The 27,958-nt window shown below is 35.1% G+C and overlaps 2 protein-coding genes across 3 annotated transcripts in view; one reads left to right on the top strand and one right to left on the bottom strand.

Annotated features, from left to right (window-relative positions):
* LOC149780127 (tudor domain-containing protein 5-like) overlaps positions 1–27,958 on the bottom strand; it is a 222,523-nt gene that overhangs the window by 76,258 nt on the left and 118,307 nt on the right. The window lies entirely within an intron of this gene.
* On the top strand, positions 259–27,927 carry LOC149780128 (transcription intermediary factor 1-alpha-like). Of its 2 annotated transcripts, none has more exons than XM_089936898.1 (2): positions 259–729; positions 12,873–27,927. In XM_089936898.1, exons 1-2 carry the CDS (start codon positions 717–719, stop codon positions 15,146–15,148), a joined length of 2,289 nt encoding a protein of 762 aa, XP_089793024.1. In that variant the 5' UTR covers positions 259–716; the 3' UTR covers positions 15,149–27,927. The 2 variants fall into 2 exon arrangements, with proteins under 2 accessions (XP_089793024.1, XP_089793023.1); XM_089936897.1 differs by having other exon boundaries at positions 259–735.

Raw genomic sequence — 27,958 nt, 5'->3', positions numbered from 1 at the left:
CCCCTTAGAATGTCCCCTTTATTCTGTCACTACTTTTGAATAAGTCCCCTTAGAAGATCCCATTTATTCTATCACTACTTTTGAATACACAAGTCCCCATTACTCATTCACTACTTTTGAATACACAAGTCCCCTTACAAGGTCCCCTTTATTATGTCACTACTTCTGAATACACAAATCCCCTCAGAAGTTCCCCTGATTTTAACAACTGAACCAGGGATTCAAATGGCCAGGTAGATTTGTCACTAATGTCTTACCACATAGATTGTACTTGATATTTATGTCAAGTCCATCAGTAACTACCTGTACTGGAATTGCTTTTGTAGATTATTGAACAGTTCTATTGAAAATCATACCATGAATGTTGACCTTGGAACCCTGATAAATAGAACATTATGTGGTGTGGAATAAACAAGCAATTTGGCATGGTAAAGATTAGCTGCAAGCCTAGCTGTGTGGGACTGGGTATTATTGGCACAATGGATTTTTCTCACCTTGTACTAGGACATCAAATTGATTTGTGTTAATGGCACTGCATAAAAACTAGTCACTCTTGATGTGGAGTCCTGACAGAAGATCAGAATTTTAATTGCTGCAAAACTATCTAAGCTTGAAAATGTTATACATAACTGTGATGGCAATGGACAAATATGGATACAAGAGAGGTTTTCAGTGATTCATGTATTGTTTAAAGGAGACAGCTTGAAACAGAGCCAATGGCAAATTCAGGTAAAGGTAAGAGTACAAAATTGATCATCTAAATCGAATTGGTGATGACTTTTCTTTTTTTAGACTGCTCCGGTGGCCTAGTGGTTAGAACAACTGCCTCGGATGTGAGAGGTCATGGGTTCAATCCCTGGTTGAGTCATACCAAAGACTTATAAAAATGCTACTAACAGTTGCCTCACTAGGCACTCAGCATTAACAAGTTAGTGTTAGGACTGGTAAGCCTGGTATCAGGATAATGTGACTGGGTGGGACATGATGCTACATGTCTGCAACATGATGCCCCGGTTCTATGCATCACTATAAACTGCCACACTGCAGACACTGTAGCGATATGACTGAACAATTGTTAAAACTACGTTAAAAATCCAAATCTCGCACACACACTCTTTTCTTTTATTATCACGAAAACTGTGACGATTGCAGGTTCAATTCTGGCCCAAATCAGGCACAATATTACTTCTCAGTTTGATGTGTTGTTACATGCAAAGAAATAAATTTACTATCTGTCAGTTATCAACAGAAGTCCCTCACTTTATCAAATTTACTAATTCCTCACTGTAACAAATTTTCTATCTAGTCCCTCACTGTAGCAAATTTACTATCTAGTCTCTAACTGTAACAAATTTACTATCTAGTTACTAACTGTAACAAATTTATTATCTAGGCACTAACAAATTTACTGTCTAGTCCCTTGCTGTAAAAATTTTACTATCTAGTCACTAACTATAACAAATTTACTATCTAGTCACTAACTGTAACAAATTTACTATCTAGTCACTAACTGTAACAAATTTACTATCTAGTCTCCTGCTGTAATAAGTTAACTATTGAGTCCTGCGCTGTACCAAAGTTACTAAAGAAGTCCTTCACTGTAACAAATTTACTATTGGTTTGCTCACTGTAACAAATTTACTATCTAGCAGTTAACTCCTGCCAGTAGCTTCTCGTGGGTCGGTGGTTCTTTCCGGGGTTTTCCCGGGTTCTTCCTCCACCATTAATACTGGCCGCCATGTATAGCCAATCGCGTGCTGAAAAATGGCGTTAAGCCCTACAACAACAAAATCTAGCAGTTAACTACAGAAGTCCCTAAAACTAATTTCTTTAATCATGATCTGGTTATAAAATAATGCATCTATACAAGTAAAACCTCTCATTATCATGAACAACCTCAACAAGAAAAGCCTATCATTATCACGAACAACCTCAACAAGAAAAATGTCTCATTATCATGAACAACCTCAACAAGAAAACCCTCTCATTATCATGAACAACCTCAACAAGAAAACCCTCTCACTGTCATGAACGACCTCAAAAAGAAAACCCTCTCATTATCATGAACAATCTCAACAAGAAAAACCTCTCATTATCATGAACAACCTCAACAAGGAAAACCTCTCATCATGAACAACCTCACCAAGGAAAACCTCTCATCATCATGGACAACCTCAACAAGGAAAACCTCTCATTATCATGAACAACCTCAACAAGAAAAAACCCCTCTCATTATCATAAACAAAATGTATGAACTGTGATTCATCTCATATAATGGCAGTTCAATAAATTTCCGTCATACAACAAACAATGTATCCCAAACATTAATCAACATAACAAATATTATTATTTGTAACAATTTCGCAGGTCACTCATAATTTTACTTTGTGACAAATAAAACCTCAATGTTTGTGACTTAAGTGAGGGTCTTATTCTACTTATATGACTTTTTAACATTATCTGGGACATGTAAAATCATTCCAAATTAAACTAATTGTGTGGCTCACCATGGTAAATCATATCATCTTTAATAAAATACATCCATTCCACTATGCTAAACCATGACCCATGGTCATAAAAACAAATTCTTACAAGTATCAAAATATATGTATTCCACTATGCTGGCCCATGATCATAAATCCAAATTCATACATATATCAAAATACATGTATTCCACAGTGCTGGACCATGGTCATAAATCCAAATTCATACATATATCAAAATACAGGCATTCCAGTGCTGGACCATGGTCATAAATCCAAATTCATACATATATCAAAATACATGTATTCCACAGTGCTGGACCATCTCCCATCGTCATAAATCCAAATCCATACACATATCAAAATACATATATTCCACAGTGCTGGACCATGGTCATAAATCCAAATTCATACATATATCAAAATACATGTATTCCAGTGCTGGACCAAGGTCATAAATCCAAATTCATAAATAAATCAAAATACATGTATTCCACAGTGCTGGACCATGTCCCATCGTCATAAATCCAAATCCATATACATATCAAAATACATGTATTCCACAGTGCTGGACCATGGTCATAAATCCAAATTTTTAATACGTCCTCATAAAATGATTGCATTTAAAAAGTTTTAGTAAAATAAAATTAAAATACTGTAACAGATTTTTAAAAAATATATTTTTAAGTCTCTGACCCATCACAGTTATCACAGGGGTTGGGTAAATAAAAATTATATCCCTCTCTCAGATAACCACAGCAGGCTGGGTGTGTAAAAATTATATCCCTCTCTCAGATAACCACAGCAGGCTGGGTGTGTAAAAATTATATCCCTCTCTCAGATAACCACAGCAGGCTGGGTGTGTAAAAATTATATCCCTCCTTCTGATGTTTAACACAAAATAACATGTACCAATTTTGGTGAATTTTGCACCCATGTCTTTATTAGGAAATTGAGTTATATAGACAGACAGGCAGTCAGACAGGGGAATCATAATATTCTCCAACGTGTGGAATAACAAAAATGGAACGATGTACTGACAATGAGCACAACCGTGTGATGATGATGTATATAAATCTAGTACACTTTCTCCATTTAAAAAAGAATATTTTCTATAAAACAATCACTTGTTAAATGGGATCATTGTTTTATGCTTTTAAAAAAGCCAAACATCATTCATCTTTTGTCAATTTAATCACAATGTTATTACAGCTCATCAATACTTGGATACTTATGAGTATAGTTCTCACAGTGGATTACCTCCCATTGCAGCTTGGATAATGCTACTGCCATCACATGTTGAAATAGGCTACACATTTGCAGTGAGGCATTTTCCTATTTAACCTTACATTCAAAAGAATTTCCCAAAATGTAAGAAATGGAATATTTATTGCTTAAGCTGTCAGATTTAGTGCTGTCTTATTAAATCATCAATTTTTTCAATGTTTGTAATATCACTTGTGGAGTAGTCTGGCTTGTCATGGATGGTCTTTGAGTTGGAGAATATAGGGCATTAAACCTGGGAATACTGATGTGTAAAGGAAGTGATACACCAGTACTATTAAGACCCCTTAATGCCTACTTGAACAGGAAAGACATAAAAACAGACTTTATTGCAAACCTGAATAAATACCCGATTTATACAGCTCTTGTTTGTCAAACTGAAGGAGCTTTCGAGGACACTGTCTAATAATTTATGGGTAGCCTATCAAGCTGGTATATATACAGCTTGTAAGGAACATTCACAATGGTATGAATAAAATGTCATACTAGTATATATACAACTTGCAAGGAAAATTCATACTGGTATGAATAAAATGTCATACTAGTATATATACAACTTGCAAGGAAAATTCATACTGGTAAGGATAAGCTAACATACCAGTATATATAAAACCTGCAAGGAAAATTCACACTGGTATGAATAAAATGTCATACTAGTATATATACAACTTGCAAGGAAAATTCACACTGGTATGAATAAAATGTCATGCTGGTATATATAAAACTTGCAAGGAAAAATGCATACTGGTATGAATAAAATGTCATACTAGTATATATAAAACTTGCATGGAAAAATTCATACTGGTATGGATAAAATGTCATACTAATATATATAAAACTTGCATGGAAAAATTCATACTGGTATGGATAAGCTAACATACCAGTATATATAAAACTTGCAAGGAAAAATGCATACTGGTATGAATAAAATGTCATACTGGTATATATAAAACTTGCATGGAAAAATTCATACTGGTATGGATAAAATGTCATACTAATATATATAAAACTTGCATGGAAAAATTCATACTGGTATGGATAAAATGTCATACTAATATATATATAAAACTTGCATGGAAAAATTCATACTGGTATGGATAAGCTAACATACCAGTATATATAAAACTTGCAAGGAAAAATGCATACTGGTATGAATAAAATGTCATGCTGGTATATATAAAACTTGCAAGGAAAAAGAAGACAAAATTTCGTGAATACAGTATATTTGCAAATAACGTTGTCCATGACCATATATTATATACAGTACATGAGTACTGCATGCTGCAAATGAATGGGGATAATTTTTTTAATCAGGTTTTGTCGACTCAAATAAGCCAGGTTAAAAATTGCCAAGGAGGAGTTAGATACTACAATTCACAGCATAAATTAAACCTGTAATATTAGTTTGGAATTTAAATGTACACATGCAATAAAGTGATAATGGTAGCCTCAGTACATATAAACCATACATCGGTATAAATTTACAAACAATGAACATACCTGTATGATTTTACCTTAAGGCTAGCCTGGCCATGTGCCATTGGAACTCTTGACTTGTCAGGGAAAGTCACTGATTAAACAGAATGCTTTTAAATAGGTTTGTTTACACTCTCACCATAATATTACAGGTCTCTTTGCAGATACAAACAATGCAATATTAGTATTACCAAGGGGAAAAACAAAATTAAAATAACACATTTTAAACATCACCAAGGGAAAAAATACAAAATAAAAAAATATCACCAAGGGAAAATATAAACAAAGGAAATTATCTGACTATTCAAAAAGCACAGTCATAAATAAATGTTATCAGACAGTGAGAAAACTAGCTCAGACAGGGAACGGGATTGTGTCACATAAACAGACATGCAGTATCTATACAATATATGGCGTCAAAGACGTCAAGATAGGTACAGCCCTCACTCGATATTATGTGGTCCATGCGGGCACAAGACTATACTGCCTTATTATATTGACTTAGGTCTTATAATGAAGTGGAGTATTCCCTCACTATAATGCTGTCTGTGGAAGCCATAGTGTACAGTCTGATAATCAAGCAATGCAATCCTACATTGTTATGCTGTCCATGGAAGCCGCAAAGTAGAGTCTGACCACAGTGAGTCAGTCTGACAATAAAGAAGAATATTCCCTCATTAAAATGCTGTCCATGGAAGCCTGAGGGTACAGACTGATTACAGTAAGTCAGTCTGACAATACATTAGAGTATTCCCTCATTATAATGAAGACAGAGTATATGCCTTTTTGTCATTAGTGTACCTAGTGAAGTACCTAAAGTATACAGTTCTATTACTGGAAAATTAGTGCATGATCATACTTGCCATATAACAGGAACCATGTCATAATGGAATCCATGACCATACTTGTCCTATAACCATGTCATAATGGAATCCATGGCCATACTTGTCCTATGACCATGTCATAATGGAATCCATGGCCATACTTGTCCTATAACCATGTCATAATGGAATCCATGGCCATACTTGTCCTATAACCATGTCATAATGGAATCCATGACCATACCTGTCTTATAACCATGTTGATGGAATCCATGACCATGCTTGTCTTATAACTGGAACCATATCATAATGGAATTGATGACCATATATGTCCTATAGCCATGTCAAAATGGAATCCATGACCATAATGGAATCCATGACCATACTTGTCTTATGACAGAAACCAAGTCATAATGGAATCCATTATCAATACTTGTCTTATAACCATGTCAATGGAATCCATGACCATACTTGTGTTACAATAGGAACCAAGTCATAGTAGAATCCATGACCATACTTGTCTTATAATTGGAACCATGTCATAATGGAATCCATGACCATACTTGTCCTATAACCATGTCATAATGGAATCCATGGCCATACTTGTCCTATAACCATGTCATAATGGAATCCATGACCATACCTGTCTTATAACCATGTTGATGGAATCCATGACCATGCTTGTCTTATAACTGGAACCATATCATAATGGAATTGATGACCATATATGTCCTATAGCCATGTCAAAATGGAATCCATGACCATAATGGAATCCATGACCATACTTGTCTTATGACAGAAACCAAGTCATAATGGAATCCATTACCAATACTTGTCTTATAACCATGTCAATGGAATCCATGACCATACTTGTGTTACAATAGGAACCAAGTCATAGTAGAATCCATGACCATACTTGTCTTATAATTGGAACCATGTCATAATGGAATCCATGACCATACTTGTCATATAACCATGTCATAATGGAATCCATGACCATACTTGTCCTATAACCATGTCATAATGGAATCCATGACCATACTTGTCCTATAATCATGTCATAATGGAATCCATGACCCTACATGTCTTATAACCATATCATAATGAGGTGTTTTATAGTGAGGGAGTGCTTAAGGTAAAAATATTACATGAAAGCACAAAAGTATTTACTTGACCATAATGACTCCTTTCAAACATCACTTAAAATACAAGTCAACTAAAAGTATAAAAGTATATACAATAGAATTCTAAAGGCTGGCAGATCATCAACCTTCACTGATACAAGTCAGATCTACTAATTACTACAAGTCAGATATACTAATTACAACAAGTCAGATATACTAATTACTACAAGTCAGATATGCTAATTACTGTAAGTCAGATATACTAATTACTACAAGTCAGATCTACTAATACCTACAAGTCAGATATACTAATTATTACAAGTCAGATCTACTAATACCTACAAGTCAGATCTACTAATACCTACAAGTCAGATCTACTAATTACTACAAGTCAGATCTACTAATTACAAGTTTAATCATACTGAAGCTGTATTCTTAACATGGTAAGATCCAAAAGTTTCCAGTATGGTAATTTGCACATATCAAATTAATGATAGACAGTATGATGGACAGATGGATGGCTGGACAAATAATATAATCACAATAGGTCTTCAAAAAGTCTATAGAGTGGAATCCTCAGAGTGTATTCTGACTGATTTGAACACTCATAGGACCAATACAAATGCAAGTGTGTGTAGAAACTCATGTATTTAAAAATTGTGATTGAAATAATTCAGGTAACATTAATACCACCATTTTGGCTGATAACCTAAATACCATCAATCAAACTGATGAAATAAATAACATCACCCAGACTGACAACATAAATACCATCAATCAGTCTGACAACATAAATACCATCAGACTGACAACATAAATACCATCACTCAGACTGACAACATAAATACCATCACTCAGACTGATAACATAACTAATATCACTCAGACTGATAACATAAATATCACTCAGACTGATAACATAAATAACATCACTCAGACTGACAACATACATACCATCAATCAGACTGACAACATAAATACCATCAGACTGACAACATAAATACCACCAAGACTGACAACATAAATACCATCACAGACTGATAAAATAAATAATATCACTCAGACTGACAACATAAATACCATCACTCAGACTGATAACATAAATAATATCACTCAGACTGACAACATAAATACCATCACTCAGACTGATAATATAATATCACTCAGACTGATAACATAAATAATATCACTCAGACTGATAACATAAATAGAATCACTCAGACTGATAACATAAATAATATCACTCAGACTGACAACATAAATAATATCACTCAGATAACATTTTATCAGTTCTGTTTAAATTATTATCACTGCCAGATGATGTGGTTATTCAATAGGGAGTCCTTACAAATCATTCATGTAGTTGACCTGATTGGCCTACTCATTTACTCTTTTCAAGGGTATCATTGGCAATATACAGGCCTAACTGACAACTATTTATGACAATTAATTAATATGATTGATTTGCTGATTGTTTAATGGAAAATCAACATTTATCAGAAGGCAATGGTAATAAATTTCCTTGTCCAGAGAATAAATCTGCTAAACTGCGCTTTTTAGAAGGATTCAAACCTGCAACCCAGTGATAGTGAGCTTGGCATACAAGACACACAGCCACCACATTTCCCAATGATAACATAACATGCCCAGCATTTTTGTTCATCTAATCTGGAAATGTAGTAAATGCAAAAAAACCCACTGTTTATCTTATACATTATTAGGTATATTCTCCAGTAAAACATGTGCATATAATAACTTCATCAAGGATGAGGTTAAATGAGGTATTATGGCAAGAGGTTCAATGAGGTGTTTGTGTGATTTGGATTTTTAATCTAGCTTTAAACATTTTTCTGTCATACTGCTATGATGTTTGCAGTGTGGCAGTTTAAGGTGATGTCTAACATTCAGAGATCATACGGCAGACATGTAGCATAATGTCCCACACATTCACATTGTCCTGACAACTGGTTGACCAGGCCAAACACTAACTTCTTAATGCTGAGCGCCTAGCGAAGCAGCTGTTAGTACCATTTTTATAAGTCTTTGATATGACTCAGATGGGGCTTGAACATGCTACGTTCCTCCCACATCTGAGGCAGACAGTCAAACCACTAGGCCACAAGAGCAGTGGTTCAATGATATATGGCAAGAGGTTAAATGAGGAACTATGGCAAGAGAAATGCTTTTCTTTTTGTTTCAGAAAGCGGCCACACTTTTTAACATCCTCATATTCTTATTTTAGCCAAGCTTCTTGTTTCTGTCAGAGTTATGAACATATGCCAAGTAAATTTCATTGAACTTCCAAACAAAATGATATTGAAAATATATATTACAAGAAACAAAAAGGTACCTTGTTCACCAATTTTAACCAAACTTGCTAACTTGACTTGCACACCACTCCAACTCATTGATTTTAAACTGCATGTGTATAATACCTTATAGTGAATCTACCTTATAAAAGGTACAATTATAATTTTACTGTTTCATAATAAAATGGGATTCATGATCATCCTTGCATCAAAAAGGAACTGACAATGCTATAATGAAGGGCATAATAGACAGTGTGCACTATACAGGTAAATACAACCACATCATGATCTCATTTGAATGTCATTACAGTGAGAGTGTACTATACAGGAAAATACAACCATATCATGATCTCATTTGAATGTCTTTACAGTGAGAGTGTGCTATACAGGAAAATACAACCATATCATGATCTCATTTGAATGTCATTACAGTGAGAGTGTACTATACAGGAATATACAACCATATCATGATATCATTTGAATGTCTTTACAGTGAGAGTGTGCTATACAGGAATATACAACCATATCATGATCTCATTTGAATGTCTTTACAGTGAGAGTGTGCTATACAGGAATATACAACCATATCATGATATCATTTGAATGTCATTACAGTGAGAGTGTACTATACAGGAATATACAACCATATCATGATCTCATTTGAATGTCTTTACAGTGAGAGTGTGCTATACAGGAATATACAACCATATCATGATATCATTTGAATGTCATTACAGTGAGAGTGTACTATACAGGAAAATACAACCATATCATGATCTCATTTGAATGTCTTTACAGTGAGATTGTACTATACAGGTAAATACAAACACATCACATTATTTTAAGGGCATTACAGTGAGAGTGTGCTATACAGGTAAATACAAACACATCACAACATTTTAAGGGCATTACAGTGAGAGTGTGCTATACAGGTAAATACAACCACATTACTATATCATTTTAAGTTATCTAGGAAAAAAAAGGTCAACACCTACAAGGATTTATAACGGATCCATTAATTTTGCCTTATCAAAAACCTACACAGTCCTATCAAGCAAGAAAACTTCTATCTAAATATAGAATATAACTCCAATGACAAAATACACAACTACAAGGTGAATTTAAGGGTAAAATATACACAGACGATAAGGGGATTACATTTGGCCAAGATTTTGTCAAGAAAGTCATTTACATATTTTCCTTTTATGACCCATAAAGAAATGGTACTTTTGATAATCTTTATTTCAAACATATTTACTCTGGTTAAAGAAGTCCTTCTTTAACCTGCCATCACAGAATAGCATTATATTGCAAGCAACAAGCATGGCAAGTATCCAATTTCACAATAGTTCTGTGTTTACCAGGTTTCATTGTAGCTAATAAGGGTTTTGACAAGAATTATATCATATCCTGTTCATATTTCAATGATATCTATTATTATTAACCAGCACTCAGTATACTTTGACCTTGAAACCAGTACCATGTTGAAAACCTCTTTGTACTGAAGGTCAGATAATAAATTTTTTAAAATGGTTGAATACAATAAACCAAAATAAAGAAATGGACAGAAGTGCAACCTAGTATAGAAACAAGAAGCTTTTGGTAATTCTATACCAATGGAATGCTAGACAGTGATGAAATAACAACAGAACATAAGACCCAGGTGGGTCTGTGATTGCTCACCTAGCTGACATCTGCTTACAGCCTAAAAACCAACAGAGTTGGTTAATGCTATACATCCTGTACAAATTAATTACAATGCTGCAGACTGTTTTATGTAGAAAAAAAATGGTTCAAAGTTTGTATCTTCATCAATATTCAATGGAATAGCAACATTACTTGTCCAATATTAAAAGACCAATACTGTTAGACCATTATGCGAAGATGCTTTTCTGTCAAAGACTTCTTATAGAAGACATCTAAATGGTTTTCTATTTTTAGTAATCTAGCATTATTTAAAGGCAGGTCAATATCATTTGTATAAATCTGACTGACCTTCATGCCAGGTCAAATTTATCTAAATTCTGTGGACTTTTTTTGACAGAAACAATTCATAAGGCTGAACAGGTGTGATTCAACATTGTTGCAAAAGTATAAATGCATACAATATTATAGTGTCTGGAATTTACAGTAGAAACACGTATTTCGCTCAGAATTCTATACAAGAATTTTATAAAAAAACTTACTCAACGATTTGGAATTATGCTTCAAAAATTTTGATGGTGTACTATTTTGCAAACATTGAAAACACAAACTTAGCAGACTGAGACATACACTTTATGATCATCAGGTCCATCTGGATGTGTGAAATGGCTTAGTGACCAAACTTATTCAGGGAGCTTTTGATTATATGACTCTTCCGGAGTGAGTGTTCTTTTCACGATCACGTACTATCCTTTCAAATGAGCACAGGTCAATGGGAACATTTAGTGCCAGGCAGCACAGTTTAAGCTGATCAAACAAGCCATAATAAAACACGGACTTTGCTAACTCCAGGATGAATACGATAACAACTTTCGACCAAATGCTTAAAACTAAATTATCTGCATAATTTGAATGTAATGAAAAATTTCTTACAGCATTTTTAGCTAATTTGTCAGAACATAATATTCAAGTACATGTATGTCAGTCTGCATATAATATGCAAGTACATGTATGTCAGTCTGCATATAATATGCAAGTACATGAATGTCAGTCTGCATATAATATGCAAGTACATGAATGTCAGTCTGCATATAATATTCAAGTACATGTATGTCAGTCTGCATATAATATGCAAGTACATGAATGTCAGTCTGCATATAATATTCAAGTACATGTATGTCAGTCTGCATATAATATTCAAGTACATGAATGTCAGTCTGCATATAATATTCAAGTACATGTATGTCAGTCTGCATATAATATTCAAGTACATGTATGTCAGTCTGCATATAATATGCAAGTACATGTATGTCAGTCTGCATATAATATTCAAGTACATGAATGTCAGTCTGCATATAATATTCAAGTACATGTATGTCAGTCTGCATATAATATTCAAGTACATGTATGTCAGTCTGCATATAATATGCAAGTACATGTATGTCAGTCTGCATATAATATTCAAGTACATGTATGTCAGTCTGCATATAATATTCAAGTACATGTATGTCAGTCTGCATATTATATTCAAGTACATGTATGTCAGTCTGCATATAATATTCAAGTACATGTATGTCAGTCTGCATATAATATTCAAGTACATGTATGTCAGTCTGCATATTATATGCAATTACATGTATGTCAGTCTGCATATAATATGCAGATATGTGCCTTATATACAGCTCTGGTTGTTCACACGTACCAACATTTTATATATTTTGTATATTTTTAGCCCTGTTGGAGTCCCAAATGAGTGAGAGTGAGGTGATCCCAAGGGACTTCCTGTGTTGCAAGCTCTGTGATGAGGAGTACAAGGAGCCCAAACAACTTGTATGTCTCCATTCATTCTGCAAGACTTGTCTCCATGACCACATTGAGAAAACTCTTAAAGATGGCGTATTCTGGTGTCCAATCTGCGGTACAGAGAACGAGTTCACAGAGGCAGGACTAGATGATTTTTCTGACAACCATCTGGCCAGACGCCTGTCGAATCCCACTGTTTCAAGTCAGGACCGAGATCGACTGTGTCAGTTTTGTAAAAATGCAGGGAATTTTATTGAGTCGAGTATTTACTGTGTAAACTGTGATGGATTTTTGTGTGATAACTGTACAACGATGCATCAAGATCAATTTGAGACAGCTAGCCACGAGATTAAGAAAATTGAAGAACATGACCAACATATGAGGAACCATGGCTCGGCAAAAAGTTCCGGAAAGTTTGCAATTGAAACATGTTGTCCATATTATGACCCTCTTGACATCGGTGCTATGTTCTGTGTGGATTGTGACACAGCAGTTTGTTCTGACTGTCATCTCTCATATCATGAGGAGCACAGGTGTGCCGAGTTGGTTGCAGTTGCAGAAAATTTTGAGAACAAAATAAAAGCACCGTTATTGCAGCTGGAAAATGACACACATGCTTTAAAAGATGCACTAAACCAACTGCAGTCAGCAGAAATTGAAACAATAAAACATCATGAGGACTTACATGAAATTATCAGAAGACGTAAAAAATGTCTGTATGACTTGATAAATAATTATGAGGCAGTCCTACTGGCAGAAATTGACCAGCGTAAAGACCAGAAAATGAAGGAAATTGTTGACAGGCGCGGAGAACTTCAGATGCATTTAGCTGCCATAGATGGAGTTCGTGACTTTACAGAGAAGCTTCTGGCCTATGGATCATGTGAGGAAAAAGTCCTCATGAGGCGAACTGTATCTCAGAGGGTTCGGGATCTGTGTGCAGAGGAGCCCATGACAGATCCAATCCAGCCAACTAAGATCAAGCTTACAGAGCCACAAGTAACTGTGGAAACAATCTGCAATTTGTTTGGAGAATTACATACTGAGGATAAGCCTCAATCCCCGAAGGAACCATCTGTGGTTAATAACAGTGGCGGTGACTCAGGCCATGCCAGCGATACCATGGAGAACAATGAGACTGAGATAGCTGACCTTAAACAAAGAGATCTCACACAGGAAATTGTGCAAGAAGATCTCACACAACCTGAAACAGATGCCCCATCAGATTCCAATGAGATAAAAGAAGCTACAACTGAAAGAAAAAGCTCTCCAAGAGAAGAAATTCGAAATGTGAAATTTCATGAAGAGATACAGTCAAATGAATACGAAGAAGATACTAGCTTTCATCTTGATAATCCAAAACGGGAGATCAATTTACCTCCATCTATACAGCATGAGTGTATGAAGGGCATAGGGATTAATAAACAAGGCGACATCATTATTGGTGCCTCGTCTGCAAGTGGTCAGACTATCTATGTTCTAGAAAAACGTGGGATACTACGTGGACAAATCAAAGTCCCAAATGGCTGGAATATTCACTCGGTGGCAAGTGATGGCAAAGTTGCCATCTGCATTGCAAGGGGAGATAACCGTTACAAAGTCAGAGTCTATGAGAACGATGGAACAGGACATTTATTGGCTGATACCCAGATTGACAGTTTTGGGGTTAATTTTATCACAGCTGATGGACATGGAAATTTACTTGTAACATCCAACAGGTATCCCCATGTTACAAATTCAGGAAAAACATCCAAACTTGGAGGAAATGTAGCCATGTTTGATAAGGATGGTCATTTAATTCATCGGATAACAAACGAGGATTACCAAGATTTAGGCCTGCATTTATTGGAAAAGCCTCACTGCATTTCAATATTCCCTAAATTAGGGAGCTTTTATGTCACAGACCCTGGCAGTCACTCTGTCATTGGTTTTGATGCTAGTGGGGAACTGATTTTCGAATATGGCAACAGTGACACCAATGGAGAAATATTTGATGGTCCTGATCATGTGTGTGTTGATTATCATGGAAACATAATTGTTACAGACAAACGTGAGGGACGAGTGGACATTTTAAATTCACGTGGCAAACTGAACAGATCTTTGATTGCAGATGACATTTTGAAATTTGTTGGTGTGACACAAGATAAGCTATTGATGGCAGTCACAACTGAGGGAAGTATTAAATTTTACGATTACCTGAAATAGGTCAACAGAAAAATGAAAGATGTATCATTTGCTAAACGTATGACTTTAGTAAAGATACAACACAGCCTGAAAGTATATCACATTACTATATTTACTGCATATTGTGCTTTTAAAACAAGTTTGTTCTTGGTTCAAGGCTATTACAATATCTAGACTACTGTATCAAGAAAACAGTTCTTCAACATGTATGCATGCTTTCAATTTCTTTTTCTTTCTGTGAAGATCTGCAAAAAGGCTTATTATCTGACAGGCCGACATGTACAAATGCAAGGATCAAGACATTATACACAAGGATCAAGACATATATACAAAGGCCAAGACATGTACACAAAGGTCAAGACATACACAAAGGTCAAAAAATGTACACATGCAAGGATCAAGATATTTATACACCACACAATGGTCAAGACATGTACAAACACAAAGGTCAAAACATGTACACAAAGGTCAAGATATGTACACATGCAAGGATCAAGACATGTACACAAAGGTCAAGACATGTACACAAAGTTCAAAACATGTGCACAAAGGTCAAGACATGTACACAAAGGTCAAGACATGTACACAAAGGTCAAGACATGTACAAATGCAAGGGTCAAGATTATACATGCATCATTAATAATATACATTAACGTAATGAAGGCACAAAACCGGTTTTGTTGTTTTTGTCTGGTTTAAATTTGTTTAAATTTATTTTGTTTTATTCAGTAAAATTTTAATTATCAAGTTACAAGAAGTAGAATTTGTGGGTTATTATTAATGTTTATGTTATTTTACTCATAAATAGATATTACTTCTTTTCCTAGATTGTTGCTCATTGTATGTAAAAATGCTCTGAAGTATTGTTAAGTTTGAAATTACAGTTTTGCATTTACAATTGAAAATAGTATAAGATCTAAATATTCATGGAAATAAAATTTAATTAATGGACAGTTTCATGGAGATGAAATTTCATTGTTAGTTGGATTAATGGATATTTTCATGGAGATGAAATTTCATTGCTTGTGGGAATAATGGACAGTTTCATGGGGATAAAATTTCATTGCAAGTGGGATTAATGGACAGTTTCATGGAGATGAAATTTCATTGCTAGTGGGAATAATGGACAGTTTCATGGGGATGAAATTTCATTGCTAGTGGGATTAATGGACAGTTTCATGGAGGTGAAATTTCATTGCTAGTGAGATTAATGGACAGTTTCATGGAGATGAAATTTCATTGCTAGTGGGAATAATGGACAGTTTCATGGGGATGAAATTTCATTGCTAGTGGGAATAATGGAATAATGGACAGTTTCATGGGGATAAAATTTCACTGCTAGTGGGATTAATGGACAGTTTCATGGAGATGAAATTTCATTGCTAGTGAGATTAATGGACAGTTTCATGGAGATGAAATTTCATTGCTAGTGGGAATAATGGACAGTTTCATGGGGATGAAATTTCATTGCTAGTGGGATTAATTGAGTTTCATGGAGATGAAATTTCATTGCTAGTGGGATTAATGGACAGTTTCATGGGGATGAAATTTCATTGCTAGTGGGATTAATGGACAATGTCATGGAGATGAAATTTCATAGTCAACAGGATTAATGGACAGTTTTATGTACCAATTTTTTGGGGAGTCATTATGTTTTCCTTTGTATGCTTATAGTGGATTTAATTTTGTGGATATTCATTGCATAACAAAAAAAATCCTTAATAATTTAATGAGATTAATGGACAGTTTCATGGAGATGAAATTTCATTGCTAGTGGGAATAATTGACAGTTTCATGGGGATGAAATTTCATTGCTCGTGGGATTAATTGAGTTTCATGGAGATGAAATTTCATTGCTAGTGGGATTAATGGACAGTTTCATGGGGATGAAATTTCATTGCTAGTGCGATTAATGGACAGTGTCATGGAGATGAAATTTCATAGTCAACAGGATTAATGGACAGTTTTATGTACCAATATTTTGGGGAGTCATTATGTTTTCCTTTGTATGCTTATAGTGGATTTAATTTTGTGGATATTCATTGCATAACAAAAAAAATCCTTAATAATTTAATGGTTTTTCATTTGAGATAATTTTCCCTTTTAACATGTACAGTATTTAGCGTTTAAATATGTATACTATGTTACCTTCATATATGTACAATAATTCTCACATACAGTAGTTCTTACTTAAATGAAAGCTATGTCTCCACTCCTACTAAAGTGGGTCTCAAAAAATTGCATAAATGTTTCTAAATATAGATGATGGACTTATCAAGAGAGATGTACTGGTACTTTATTAACACAAAATGATGTACAACCATATCTGTGGATTAACACAATGATGTAAAACTACACCTGTGGATTAACACACTGATGTACAACCACACCTTTGGATTAACACAATGATGTACAATCACACCTGTGGATTAACAAAGTGATATACAACCACGCCTGTGGATTAACACAATTATGTACAACCACACCCGTGGATTAACACAGTATTGTATGTGTGTGTGTGTAATTTGGATTTTTAGCGTAGCTTTAAAAAAAATCAGTCATATCAACACAATGTCTGCAGTGTGACAGTTTATAGTGATGTCTAGCACTGGGGAATCATGCCACAGGCATGTAGCATGATGTCCCACCCATCATCCCGACACCAGGCCGACCAGTCCTAACACTAACATCTTAATGCTGAGCGCCAAGTGAGGTAGCTGTGGATACCATTTTTGTAAGTCTTTGGTATGACTCGACCGGGGATAGAACCCACGACCTCCCGCATCTGAGGCGAATGCTCTAACCACTAGGCCACCAGAGCGGTCCAATATTGTACAGCCACACCTTTGGAATAACACAATAATGTACAACCACCTGTGGATTAACACAATGATATACAACCACACCTTTGAATTAGCACAATGATGTACAACCACACCTGTGGATTGGCACAATGATGTACAACCACATGTGGATTAATATAATCTATCATATACAGTGGTGTAGACAGGGAAATCCCACACAAGAATCAGAATTTTGAGTGGTGTAGATAAGGACCAAGAGTCAGAATTTTAGTGGTATAGATAGGGAACTCTCACACGAGTCAGAATTTGAGTGGTGTAGATAGAGAAATCCCATCCATGACTCAGAATTTGAATGGTGTAGATAGGGACCAAGAGTAAGAATTTGAGTGGTGTAGATAGGGACCAAGATTCAAAATCTGAGTGGTGCAGATAGGGACCAAGAGTCAGAAATTAAGTGGTGTAGATAGGGACCAAGAGTCAGAATTTGAGTGATGTAGATAGGGAAATCCTAACCATGAGTCAGAATATGAGATCAGCATCAAGGCTTTGCTAAATTCCTTCCAACAAAGTTTGATTCCACAAGTTGGGTGTGTGCCAAATTCATTCCATCAAATTCTGATTCCAAGGGTGGGGTTCCACTATCCATACAACATATGTTATGGATTTTTTTTCTTTCTCATTTCTAATCAGAAAAGAATGGTGGCACCAAGTGCATGTATTTATCAAAGTGTTTAGTCATTAAATCGAGCATAAGGGTTGATTTTTGTTGTTGTTGTTGTGGGTATAATGCCATTTTTCAGGACATCAAAATCACCAACCCACGGGAAGCCACTGCCAGGCTCCCTTACATACCAAACTACTGGCAAAACTTGAGAGTCAAACCCACATAGACAAATTTGAGATGGCTTCGACTGGCAGAGGTGAGTGCTCTAGACCACTCAGCCACCCAGGACCCCGAGAAAGGTTGAGCTTACACCAAAATAACTGTAAACGTGTCATATGTATAATGACATCCCATACCGAGTTATTGAGTATACATTTACGAGACAGGCATGTCTCACATGGCTTTCTCACATGGGTAAACTGTACATCACATGTACAGTATTCAGATAATGCTATCTGTTAGAATTAAGCTTTACTCAGGGTCTGTATGAACATGTTTAAATTATAAACAAATTTGGCGTGTTTTAGAATAACTTTTTATTTACTGATGGTTCTTTGCTACAGATAACTGTTAAAAAAAGGTTTCAATGCACCAAAACAAAGCATTGTTTCTTACAGTGGTTAAAAAAAATGTTCATACTGCTGTTGTTTTGTTACTATTTACTTTTTATTAACTATCTGCATACTTGTAAATCAGTTTCAATATATGTTCTAACTTCGGATTGATTTTAATCACACCTCTAAATCTGAACATGCATTTACTGGAGTTGTTCTTTGGAACCAGTTATTCCTATAAATGTTTCTATGCTAACAGTACGTTATTTTTCTATGATAAACCTGGAAGTCCTTATCTCAATTATTTGGAGAAAAAGTGCATGTGTTTATATACATACATGTATGTGTGTGTGTGTGTGTGTTCTCATCAATGAGCCAGAGATAAGCTTTGTTAAATAAAAGTGTGTGAAACATAGAAATGGGCTTAATGTTAAGCAAGGAAGATTTATTGTGATTATTTTGAATGAACATATCCTCATCTACGTAGGCACTCAAACTTTACATGCAGAGATTTATTGGGATTTATTGTGACAGGTATTTACAGCGTTGGGTCATATTATCCAGGATCATGGGGAATTTTAAACACAACTCTTGACATGGTGTCTTTTCTGCATTCTAATGAATCAGGGAGTTTATATTCAATCCATCCTAGCCATTTTCTTACATCTTGAATGTCAAGTACAATGTAGACCCTGATCTTCATTGTACTGTAGACCCTGATCTTCACTGTATTGTAGACCCTGATCTTCAATGTACTGTAGACCCTGATCTTCAATGTACTGTAGACCCTGATCTTCAATGTACTGTAGACCCTGATCTTTATTGTACTGTAGACCCTGATCTTCACTGTATTGTAGACCCTGATCTTCAATGTACTGTAGACCCTGATCTTCACTGTATTGTAGACCCTGATCTTCACTGTATTGTAGACCCTGATCTTCAATGTACTGTAGACCCTGATCTTCAATGTACTGTAGACCCTGATCTTCAATGTACTGTAGACCCTGATCTTCATTGTACTGTAGACCCTGATCTTCAATGTACTTTAGGCCCTGATCTTCATTATACTGGCTCAGTCATCAAAGCCATTTTTAACTTATTGGATATTAACTACATACAGCTCTCTGCATATTGTTCAATATTTAACTTTCATCTTACAGGTAAAAATGCATCATTTCAAGTATTACTTTCTGATGTTTTCACTTTCATCTTACAGGTAAAACACATCATTTCAGGTCTTACTGTCCAATAATAACTTTCATCTTACAGGTAAAAACGCATCATTTCAAGTATTACTTTCTGATGTTTTCACTTTCATCTTACAGGTAAAACACATCATTTCAGGTCTTTCTGTCCAATAATAACTTTCATCTTACAGGTAAAAACGCATCATTTCAAGTATTACTTTCTGATGTTTTCACTTTCATCTTACAGGTAAAACACATCATTTCAGGTCTTACTGTCCAATAATAACTTTCATCTTACAGGTAAAAACGCATCATTTCAAGTATTACTTTCTGATGTTTTCACTTTCACCTTACAGGTAAAACACATCATTTCAGGTCTTACTGTCCAATAATAACTTTCATCTTACAGGTAAAAATGCATCATTTCAAGTATTACTTTCTGATGTTTTCACTTTCATCTTACAGGTAAAACACATCATTTCAGGTCTTACTGTCCAATAATAACTTTCATCTTACAGGTAAAAACGCATCATTTCAAGTATTACTTTCTGATGTTTTCACTTTCATCTTACAGGTAAAACACATCATTTCAGGTCTTACTGTCCAATAATAACTTTCATCTTACAGGTAAAAACGCATCATTTCAAGTATTACTTTCTGATGTTTTCACTTTCATCTTACAGGTAAAACACATCATTTCAGGTCTTACTGTCCAATAATAACTTTCATCTTACAGGTAAAAACGCATCATTTCAAGTATTACTTTCTGATGTTTTCACTTTCATCTTACAGGTAAAACACATCATTTCAGGTCTTACTGTCCAATAATAATTTTCATCTTACAGGTAAAAATGCATCATTTCAAGTATTACTTTCTGATGTTTTCACTTTCATCTTACAGGTAAAACACATCATTTCAGGTCTTACTGTCCAATAATAACTTTCATCTTACAGGTAAAAACGCATCATTTCAAGTATTACTTTCTGACGTTTTCACTTTCATCTTACAGGTAAAACACATCATTTCAGGTCTTACTGTCCAATAATAACTTTCATCTTACAGGTAAAAACGTATCATTTCAAGTATTACTTTCTGATGTTTTCACTTTCATCTTACAGGTAAAACACATCATTTCAGGCTTACTGTCTAATATTAACTTTCATCTTACAGGTAAAAACGCATCATTTCAAGTATTACTTTCTGACGTTTTCACTTTCATCTTACAGGTAAAACACATCATTTCAGGTCTTACTGTCCAATATTAACTTTCATCTTACAGGTAAACACTTCATTTCAGGTCTTACCATCTGATATTTTCACTTTCATCTTACAGGTAAAACACTTCATTTCAGGTCTTACCATCTGATATTTTCACTTTCATCTTACATATAAAACGCATCATTCCGACTTTGACAGCTGCTCACTTCACTACCATAATGTACTTGCTTATAAGTCAAATTAAACTGCAAAAAAGAAACTGATCTGCCATTGCATAATGCACTGGCAGATCATGGTCAATTCTGTTTGTTTAACTCATTACTTATCCAAAACAAAACAAACAGATCTGCTGGCACATTATGCATTGACAGATCTAGCTCTGTTCAATTTACAGTTGCAATCAGCTAGTAAGTGAGTACATATGGTACATAATGAATGTTGCTTTTCTTGTATGGTGGACTTTACTGCTTGCCCAAAAGACAACAAAAAACTTTTGTCTTTTTTTAAAATGTCTCATCATTCGCCTCATTTCTGTTAGACCAACTTACCTGGCAGGTAGCCTTCCATGTGTGTGTGTGGGGGGTGGTTACTATTAAATATTTGATTATTCAAGTTGCAAGCATGATACCCTTGCATCCATACTGTATCCATCATCACCTGTGAATACAGCCACTGATGAAAAACTGTCTCTGCTTCAGCTAATATTGTCAGTGAACCACAATGTGAACATCATGGCAGTTTTGTTTAGTCACTGGACTAGTGTGAACATCATGGCAGTTTTGTTTAGTCACTGGACCAGTGTGAACATCATGGCAGTTTTGTTTAGTCACTGGACCAGTGTGAACATCATGGCAGTTTTTTGTTCAGTCACTGGACTAGTGTGAACATCATGGCAGTTTTGATTAGTCACTGGACCAATGTGAACATCATGGCTGTTTTGTTTAGTCACTGGACCAGTGTGAACATCATGGCAGTTTTGATTAGTCACTGGACCAGTGTGAACATCATGGCTGTTTTGTTTAGTCACAGAACCAGTGTGAACATAATGGCAGTTTTGATTACTTGCTTTGCTTTAGTCCTCACTGTCAGTAACGACATATTCTTATTACATATTCTTCTCACTTTTTGTATTACGTATTCTTGTCACTTTTTGTATTACGCATTCTTATCACTTTTTGTATTACTGTGTGTGATTTGGATTTTTAACGTAGCCTTAAACAAATTTCAGTCATATTGCTATGATATCTGCAGTGTGACAGTTTATAGTGATGTCTAACACTGGGGCATCATGCCGCAGACATGTAGCATGATGTCCCACCCAGTCACATTATTCTGACACCAGGCCAACCAGTCCTAACACTAACCTCTTAATGCTGATCATCAAGCGAGGCAGCTGTTAGTACCATTTTTGTAAGTCTTTGGTATGATTCAGCCGGGGAAAGAACCCATGATGACCTCCTGCATCCAAGGTGAACACTCTAACCACTAGGCCACTGGAGCAGTAAGTCACTTCTTGTATTACATATTCTTGTCACTTTTTTATTACATATTCTTCTCACTTTTTTATTACATATTCTTGTCACTTTTGTATTAACATATTCTTGTTACTTCTTGTATTACATATTCTTGTCACTTTTTGTATTACATATTCTTGTCACTTTCTGTATTACATATTCTTATCACATATTCTTGTCACTTTTCTTATTACATAATCTGGTCACTTTTTTGTATTATATATTCTTATTCCATATTCTTGCCACTTTTCTTATCATTTTTTTTCCACACAGCTTTTTCTCTTACATTTAAAACTGCACAACTTTGACATCAAAACACACATTCTGATACTGTTAAATTTCCTGATTAAATTGACTTTAATCAATTCGGCCCTGATCCTGTCTGTAGGCATGAGGAGGCTGTACCCTATTTCCGAGCTCTGCAGCATCAAGGTCATTCAAGATACACCAACGTGGGTGGTATTTAAAAAAAGCTGACAGATATAGCTCTAAAATGTTACCAAATAATCTGTTAGTTCTAGTTGCACTACAAAATACAGAGGTAAAAACCTCATTTTTTGGACCTGTTTTTTTTCTCCACCCAAATTCGTTCGAGGTCGGAATGTGATTTTGTGTCTGGATTTTAGACCTTTTGGCCTCAGATCTAAGACAGACAGGTGATTCTTTGCAAAAACTAGGATACGGTGGGCATTTGGAATAAATTGCGGTCTCCATACGAAAATGATGGGTCCATTAAGCAAAAAAAAAAAAAAGGAACTCCAACTTTTACCCTTCTGCTCATGCGCAAGCAAAATAACCAATGGAAAATGATGTTTCTAATACAACTAGGCATTAGTCTCATGGAAAATCTGTTGACAGCTGATGTATTATGATGCAGTCAGAAATAGCCCCCACCCCCCCGGTCTTTCCTACGCACATTTCAGACAAAAACCTCTGGGGCTGAATGAGTTAACAATGTTTTCAGTTTGTTAACATAATATTTTTACATGAAGTTTTTATGTTTTACATTCTTTCATAGTTTCTAACATGGCAATAATTTCATACCCTCAATGACTATTTGTTAAACCTCTGAATACAGTTGCTATTTTCACAACAGGAAAACTTTTCAAAGTTCAAGATCATTTTAATGACAACATTTGCTGCCTATATTTGAAGGGAAAATACAAAATACTTAAGTCAGTACATGACACTTTCTGAAAATCAATGAATTAACAAAAGAAATTATCTTCTCAAATCAGCAATGCAGCAAACAGCAGTACAATGTCCTAGGCATTTTATTTCACACCAATTTAAACGACTTTTGCAATAATTGCCAATTGACCTCAGCATTTTATTTTACAACAATTTAAAGATTTATTGAGTACCACCAACATATACCAGACGGTAATGTTCAAAGTCAACCAATGGAACAGAGAACAAAAGACACAAGCTACTAATGATATCTATATGGTTTGTACTATATGTGACTATATGCAAACTGTTATAGCCCATGATCTGCTAGCACGTTGTGCTATGTGTGATTATAAGCAAACTGCCAGTGTATTATGGGATATATGCCATTTTAGTGATCTTGTCATACAGTGTCACAGCAATGTATGGTTGTCCAATTTCGCATGATGACAATATTGGCAAAAAATATCAATCACTAATGCAGTATAGATACCTCCTTTCCTTTTCCCCCACCAAACCCTGGCAAATCCATTTCACATGCCCAGGCAAATAAATTTCCCATACCCTGGCAAATCCATTTACCACACGCAGGCAAATCCATTTCCCACACCCAGGAAAATCCGTTTCCAATCAAAATGGACTAATACAGAGTAGTTTGTTTACTGCGATCATCCAAGTACTTTGCATCAGTACCGTATACACTTACATTAAGTCAAGTTCTTTACATCAGTATTGTATACACTCACAAGTAAGCACTACATCATTATTGTATACACTCACATGTTAGCCAAGTTCTCTGCATCAGTACCATATACACTCACATATAAGTCAAGTTCTTTACATCAGTATTGTATACACTCACATATAAGTCAAGTTCTCTACATCAGTACTGTATACATTCACAAGTAAGCACTACATCAGTATCTTATACACTCACATGTAAACCAGTACAGTATATGTTCATATGTAAGTTCTACATCAGTACTGTATATACTCACATCTAAGCACTACATTAGTACCATATATAAGTCAAGTCCTCTACAACAGTACTGTATACACTCACATGTAAGTCAAGTCCTCTACAACAGTACTGTATACACTCACATGTAAGTCCTCTACAACAGTACCGTATACATTCACATGTAAGTCAAGTCCTCTACAACAGTACTGTATACACTCACATGTAAGTCAAGTCCTCTACAACAGTACTGTATACACTCACATGTAAGTCAAGTCCTCTACAACAGTACTGTATACACTCACATGTAAGTCAAGTCCTCTACAACAGTACTGTATACACTCACATGTAAGTCAAGTCCTCTACAACAGTACTGTATACACTCACATGTAAGTCAAGTCCTCTACAACAGTACTGTATACACTCACATGTAAGTCAAGTCCTCTACAACAGTACTGGATACACTCACATGTAAGTCAAATTCAACAGCAAACAACATAAACCCTCACTGGCATTGCATAATACAAAAGCAGATCTATGTTGTTTGTTCCACTGATTACCCCTAACTAACTGTATACACCCAAATCTGTTGATGCATTTTGCAATGGCAGATCTGGGTCTATACAGTTAGATCTATTGGACCTGACTCAGAAGCAAGTATATACAGTAAGTGTACAGATCAATAGTCATAGCAGTTTCAAAAGAATAAGCAAACATAAACAAAAGCCTCTTAAGACCTGAACAAATATGGTTTATTTGTGCTCAAATACAATGTAACCTGGCACTCTGATCTGAAATAATTGTCATAGTGTTGTAATAAAGTCCCAGTGTGTTTTAATAAAGTCCCATTTGTGTTGTAATAAAGTCCCTTGTGATAGCTTGTTCGTTTTGTGCTCCATTTCTTTATTTTTTTAATGTGGTTGTTTCCTTTATTCTTTAAAATAAATATTATTTTATTTATGATTTTTTTTACAAATAAGAAATAAATTGTGTTATCATTGGTGACAAGTCAGCATGAACTGTATATAGTAAATGATATGCCTGCTATTTGTCATCCATGGTGACATGTCAACTACAAACTATGTAGGACATAGTAAGCCTGCTATTTGTTATCTTTAATCACAGGTCAACCATGAACTGTATGTAGTATATGGTAAGCCTACTATATGTTATCCTTGGTGACAAGTCAACCATGAACTGTATGCAGTACATGATATGCCAGCTATTTGATATCATTGGTGACAAGTCAACCACAGACTGTATGCAGGACATGGTAAGCCTGCTATTTGTTATCCTTAGTGACAGGTCAACCATGAACTGTATGGAGGATATTGTAAACCTACTATTTGTTTTCCTTGGTGACAAGTCAACCATGAACTGTTAGCAGTACATGATATGCCAGCTACCTGTTATGCTTGGTGACATGTCAACCATGAACTGTATGGAGTATATGGTAAGCCTACTATATGTTATCCTTGGTGACAGGTCAACCATGAACTGTATGCAGTACATGATATGCCAGCTATTTGATATCATTGGTGACAAGTCAACCACAGACTGTATGCAGGACATAGTAAGCCTGCTATTTGTTATCCTTAGTGACAGGTCAACCATTAACTGTATGGAGGATATGGTAAACCTACTATATGTTTTCCTTGGTGACAAGTCAACCATGAACTGTATGCAGTACATGATATGCCAGCTATTTGATATCATTGGTGACAAGTCAACCACAGACTGTATGCAGGACATGGTAAGCCTGCTATTTGTTATCCTTAGTAACAGGTCAACCATGAACTGTATGTAGGATATAGTAAACCTACTATTTGTTTTCCTTGGTGACAAATCAACCATGAACTGTTAGCAGTACATGATATGCCAGCTATCTGTTATCCTTGGTGACATGTCAGCCACAAACTGTATGCTGTACATGATATTCCAGCTATTTGTTATCCTTGGTGACAGGTCAACCATGAACTGTATGCAGTACATGATATGCCAGCTATTTGTTATCCTATGTGACAGGTCAACCATGAACTGTAGTATATGATATTGCTGTTAGATTGTCCTTTATGCAGGACTGTTTGACAAATCTATCTCAATGATTTTGACCTTTGGTCATGGTAATGCAGTGTTCAACTAAACATTCTATTCAGAAATCATGTTCTTATCATGACTAACCATGATCCTGACCTCTGACCTTTAGACTATACTATAAAAAATCATAGAAGATGTTCTTCTCCTCTATGAAAAGTGTAACACTTTTCGTAGAGGAGAAGAACATCTTCTATGATTTTTATATAGTGCTCTGATTAACAAATTGGTATATACTTGCATTTAGTTAACTGATCAAGTAAATATCAACTGTCACATTATATACAGAAAATTATAGTGAAATAGTTATGCAGATGTCAACCAGATACTGGTAATGTAAAAATATGTTTCAAAACCATTATTTTGTCATAATGATGTGGCCAGATATATTGTTTTCTCTATTTTGTTTGAAATTTGTTTGGTTCTTTAAAATGCTAATTTTATTGACATAAACAATTAGAAAATATATTTTAATCTGTGATGTTTGAATAGCCTAGTTGTCAAATATGTTACCGTTTTTACAACTATTTTGTTTCATATACCTGTTACAACTATTTAATTTAATATACCTGTTATAACTGCTTAGTTTCATATACCTGGGCAATTCTTGTTAATAAAGGTTTTAGTGCTTACAAAGCTCTGTCTTGTTTATTTGCCTGAACAAGTT

Source organism: Sinohyriopsis cumingii, chromosome 16 (assembly GCF_028554795.1).
Source record: "Sinohyriopsis cumingii isolate HCF-2022 chromosome 16, ASM2855479v2, whole genome shotgun sequence".
In the NCBI taxonomy this organism is placed as follows: Eukaryota; Metazoa; Mollusca; class Bivalvia; order Unionida; family Unionidae; genus Sinohyriopsis; species Sinohyriopsis cumingii.
Note: the sequence above shows the minus strand (reverse complement) of the source record. Positions and strands in the feature narration are given on the sequence as shown.